At 32.7% G+C, this 5,859-nt stretch overlaps 1 protein-coding gene across 1 annotated transcript in view; it reads right to left on the reverse strand.

The window, feature by feature from the left end:
• Positions 1–1,077: 1,077 nt before the first annotated feature.
• The window catches only part of LOC117182653 (zinc finger BED domain-containing protein 4-like), a 6,739-nt gene continuing 1,957 nt past the window's right edge, over positions 1,078–5,859 (reverse strand). The window contains exon 4 of the mRNA XM_033375757.1: positions 1,078–1,165. Coding sequence (XP_033231648.1) covers positions 1,078–1,165 — 88 coding nt within the window. The remainder of the gene's footprint in view (positions 1,166–5,859) is intronic.

Raw genomic sequence — 5,859 nt, forward strand, 5'->3', positions numbered from 1 at the left:
AAACAGCTTGTGGAAAAAAGTACAAATTTTATGTAAACGTTTAGGCAAGTAGCGTGCGAAAAGAGGGTTGGCTAATTTCATAGGTGGCATCTCTGAAACATTGTTCACTCAAGCTTATACTCGATTCCTCATGAACGGAATATAAAAACTTGAAAGGAAAAGTAAACGCTGAATCAGTCGCTCTTAGAAACCTTGGCTCCGGACTAAACGCTAATACCGTGGATCCTTTTGTAAATTCCAAATTGAAGTTGGCTACTCTTCTGATCGATGAGATGGATGATGACATCAATACAGCCATTAACGCTATCAATGACGGTAAGCACGGGATAGTACAACCACAAATGTATACACCAAAGATACTGAATTCAGCTATAGGAGAGTTCAAGGAAAAACATCGCACAGGTCATCACTTTGATAACCTACATCCTAGATATCCCTGCTTTAGAAAAGGAGGAAGACCTTTTGAAACAGATCATTTCAATCCATGAAAAACGCACTACAGACTTGAGGGTATATTTTGTTGCAGGTACACTTATACAATTATAAAAAATTATAAATTATAAAAATTATGAAATTATAAGTCAGTTTTGTTACTTTACTTTAGAGGTTAACTCGGGACCCGAGTCAACTTGAATCAGTAAAAATTATTCAGTTATAATATTTAAAATTCATAAGTTTACGATATAAAATGTAGGTATGAACGTATTTCCTCAGTTTGGCTCAATTTTACAAAGTGCGAACGAAGCACCTTTTAAAAAGTTCGATCAGCAAAGCTATCAAAATATTAAACAATGCATTTAGACATGGCTATTTCAAATCTTTTAAAGTATTTTAAGAAGTCAAGAGCAAGATTATTATGCGTCGAATGACGTTTTTCATTTCGTATCCCAGAAAGCGAACACTCTGTACCCCAAGTGACCGGCACTTCGTACCCCAAATGATCGAGACTCGGTACTCTACATGACTGTGACTGTGTAGCATTCACACCGAAGGATAATTTTTGCTGCCGGTATATCGTGCATTGAAATTGGTGTTTCATTCACACTTTGATTTTTCTGTGAAACAGCTAATGTGTTCCTATCCATCGTCCCCGACCATGAATATGTAATCCACTATCGTGACTCCTATGAACTGATAGACAAAGCTACTATAGACAAATGTAAAACTATAAGTGAGTACATTATTTGCAAACGAATCCAAGCAAACATTAAGTTATCAAAAAGTAAAAATTGCGTAGCAAGTCTTTTAAGGCGACATGCCATACTCTTTTACTTTCCCCCTACCTCCTGCATAAAGAAACTTTCATCCCTACCCATGACGGATACATAATCATATAGACTGTAGATATTAATTAAGACATCGCATGTGGGGGATAAGTGAAAAATATAATCCTCAAAACCAGTATTCTGATTAGTGGAGATAATTGCCAGCTGTATGACGATTACGGCAAATTAGAGTTACCCTGGCATTTAGAGAATAAGCAAACATATAGATTAATGTTACCTACGATGTAAATTATGAACATCATGATCTAGAAAAACTTGAAGGACAATTAATACACTTGCCAAAACAATTAAATTGAGGAGGGAATTGAGAAGAGCCAGACTAAGTCTGGATGACACTTAAAATATATTAGACTGAATATCAATGCACAGGCGAATTAAAACTTGAAAAGAAACTAGCCTTAAATGGTACCAATATTTAGGATACGTCGCGATAGCTTGCATTGTATTGTTTATGCTATACGAAAGCGGTATATTAAATCTACTCTCTAATTGTATTCCTAAGAAAATCTGTTTATTTTGTATGAAGAACAAAAAATGACGTACAATCGCATGCAGTGACTTATGTGGACTTGTGCTGCAAGCACACGTCCCCTACTGGAAACAGGCATTACAAGCAAATCTAGAAGGGTGAAATTGTCGATTTTTGGAGGACCAAAACTTGCATAAAAAAGGGGGTGTTAGGAGCAATCTAATCTTACCTCTACATCCCCTTTACTTGGGCTGTATGTGCCTCTAGCATAGTTAGGCCATATTGTAGCGTTCAGGTTCGACGAATATTCCGTTCAAATTTTGGATTTTTCAAGAATATTCCGAAATTCGTTATCAAAATCTATTAGGGAGTTCAAAAAGCAACATTTATCTTTTAATTTTTTCAGATATCATGCATTATTTGGCTTACAATTATCACTTGTTTTATTTTTAATTTTTAAAATTTTATAACTTTAATAATATTTTTTATTACAAAAAGTCATTGCAATAACATATTCATCTTTTTTAGTACTAAACACGTGGGCTCAAAATTATGAAGATACTCTACCTTTTTTAAATTGTATCCAAAATGGAAGGCTTAACGAACTTGACTTTCATTTTTCGACACTAGAAGAGTGTAACACAGGCCAATCTAACGTTGCAAACTTCAGCGAGGTTCTAATAGATCAATATTTTCAACAATTATCGTGTTTACATGCAGACATACATACGTACAAACACACATACAGACAAACAGACAAATATAGACCTATAAACATAATCGTAAAAAAATTGTTTAAGGGATCAGAGGGTCTCAAAACGTGATCACCTTGACAAAATCGAGGAGGGGGAGGGACTAAATTTTATAAATTTAATACCTTCTTTTATGAGAATCTTCGGTCAGACTTTTATATTTGCCAAGTACAAAATTAAAACAATGTTCGCTTTTACAGTATTTTCCATTATACGTTTACCTCAATAAACTGTGGATACTACCGACAGGGCCTGCCGTTTCCAAGCAACAGGTAGAGTGGTTGGGACCTAATAGCACAGCAAGATATCAAGTTTCAGATTGAAACAAAGAAACGGCGTTAAAAAGGACTACAAAAATTAAACTATAATTGATTCATATTGCTTAATACGAAAATTAAAAGCGATTGTATTGTTTTTCAGTTTTTACGTTGATCGAAAGAAAGAACATTACTGAAAATCAAAAATAGATTGTAACAAAATGATCTGAAACAAAATTGAATCTCTAATTTTTTCTGTGAGATGATATCTGCTAAGAATTAAAATTTCACAAACAATAAAACTTAATTTTGTAATGAATTATTTGCAATTTAAAATTTTATAAGCTGTTCGTCTGAAAAACTGCAGGCATATATGATTTCACACAAAATTATTAGAACTGTCATTTTCTGCAGTTATTTAGTGAACTATTTTAAATAGGAAGAAAAAGATAACATTTTTAGATTCGCCATCCAAAGAACATAAGTTTTGCAGGTAAAAAACTTATAAAAACATACAAAATAAATACCATAGGGATAAATAATATAAACAATCTGTAAAACTAACAGCGTATTAGTGTACGTTTACGAGATCCAGCTGAATAATCTTGAATCGTTAATCCTCCTTCGTGGGAAAACGATTATTGCTTGCTAGTGTTGGTTCCAGGGTGCATAGTATAGATAGTAGAGAATAGTATCGACTAGCCGTGATGTAGCCATACTATCTCGGTTATGAATGTCAATGCAATTGTTTTGCTCCAGAAGAGCCTTCATTGAGGCGAAGCGAGAAGATTAATCTGCATTGAGTTTGGTGATGCTGTTACACACCTTGCTAGTATCGTAAGCATGCGGCTACCAAATTGATTTTAAATTAAAACAACCTATAGGTAAATGTTTACCGTAAAAGACTACACTCGACATTGTCCGTTCAAACTGTCCAGTTAACGAGAATTATACAGCGCGACCTGACTAAAATCATAATTAAAATCTGATTTTTAGGGCCAAGAAACTTGTTTTTCAATTTAATAAAAATTAACATATGTATTATATCTCTTTAGACGCAGTTCTTATATTTTTCAAGAATGATTGCCGAAAATTCGACCACTTTAAGTTTCAATCATATTCCACTTTTTCTTCAAATAATAAAGTTTTTCTAAAATAATCTGAATAAAGTACTCATATCAAAGCAGAATTTATCGAAATTTTAAAACTGTAGAAGAATTCTTTATGCATTATATATAAATAAAAGTACGCAAAATATTTTATCACGTATCTGTCCAAATAAAAAATTTTTAATAAAAAATTTCTAAATGATTATAACACCATTTTTTGAAATATTTGAGATTCAAATATAACATTTCGCGGTGAGCCTCAACCATCCTCAGCCTGAAAGTTGTGGAACTCAATGTTTTTCCCAAAAAATTTTTAGTGTTTTTTCTAAGTAGGTAAACAGGGGCATTGCGAAACTCTTCTGGTAAACGGCAATGTCTAATGCAAGTACTTTTAATAAAATTTCAGAGATATGAAATAGATACTTGCACCTGCATACATATTCTATTATCCATGTTATTTGTATTTCAATGTTTATTCAGTGCAAAATTACTGAATTTATATTCATTAAGTAACATTTTTGTTGCCACCTACATAAGATAATGTTGACACTAGCAAAATTAGCCATGTCCTTAATTTGAAAGTTCTCTGAAAGTTAAAAGAAAAGGTATTTCTTATTTTTTAGTACTTCGAGACGTTAGGTGATTATGTTTTGAAATATAATGAAATACATATTAGTTTCAAATTTGAGCAGATTTAATATATTTGAAATATCTTTATCGTACCTTCAGAACCTGTGAATGACACCCAACAGACGGACTTTTTTAGGGAATTATACGCATTTTTTTATTGATATCCATGTTCCTATTTGATTTCTTCATTCCTAGGACATCACATTCTAACAATCTTTAATGTGAAATATCTTTTTAATTCTTTTTGGATTTATGAACCACAAAAATCAATCACCGATATCCCAGAATGAATTTGACAGTCATGAACTGATCAAATGAACATAACCACACAATATCGGAGGTATTCCTTTTCAACAAAAAGTTAGTTGTTTCTTTTAAAAACACCCATAATTATACAGAATAATGTTCTTTATTTTCTAAAGCAACTAAATTACATAATATTTCTTACAAATAACATTCTAAATTCGTTTAAATTTAAAATCAATACCGGTGTTGTTCATCAAATACAGGGTATCGTTCACTGTAAATAGACCCAGATAGCAATATGCGGGCATAGCACGCAAGCGATGACGCAGATTCGTGACAGGTGCGTCGCACGTCGTGCGGGTATAGTGCGAGCACACGTGGCGGTTTCCTGCGGACGGTATATATAAATGTAGGTTGCTAAATAAAAAGCTGGTAATCCATTGTTTATCGCTCCAGATTTTGAGGTTATGTGTCACGATTTTAATCAGTATTTTCATTATTTAACGTAACCTTAACTGATTACCTCAAATTCGAAATAAAATATAGTAAAATTTGCTATACAGTTTTCGATAAACATATTATAGCAATGTGCAAAAAAATGCTCGCTTTTTACATGAAAAAAATTAACGAAAAAAATACATTCTGAGAGTCAAAATCGATACATTCAAAATCATTATTTATTTACCATTAATAAGGTAAATGTGTCAGTCTTCCTCAATGCATGGGTTTTCGGCAGGTGGGCAGTATTTTACATATAATAAGCTGTTGTGTTCTTTGTTCTCAGCAAAAATGTTTTTTTTTTCCTAAATGCTATTGCCAATTGAAGTTGCCGATAACTGAAGCAGCCAGATTTCTGGCTTGCCGATAACACATGCATTCTCATATTTATAAATTCAAACTTCTTATAATATTAATTCTAATAGAACATGTTACAAGTAACAAGTAATTTAGCTTCCGACAACTGGCACACTTACCTTATATCTGCCAGGCTAAAACTTTCACTCGAAACTACAGCGAACACGAGAACCGTTTGCAATCCGAAATATAAATTAATGATAAAATATCAAAGTGTCCATCAAGAAGATTGAAAATTATCAGCATTCAAAGACA

This window comes from Belonocnema kinseyi, chromosome 2 (assembly GCF_010883055.1).
Source record: "Belonocnema kinseyi isolate 2016_QV_RU_SX_M_011 chromosome 2, B_treatae_v1, whole genome shotgun sequence".
Classification (NCBI taxonomy): Eukaryota; Metazoa; Arthropoda; class Insecta; order Hymenoptera; family Cynipidae; genus Belonocnema; species Belonocnema kinseyi.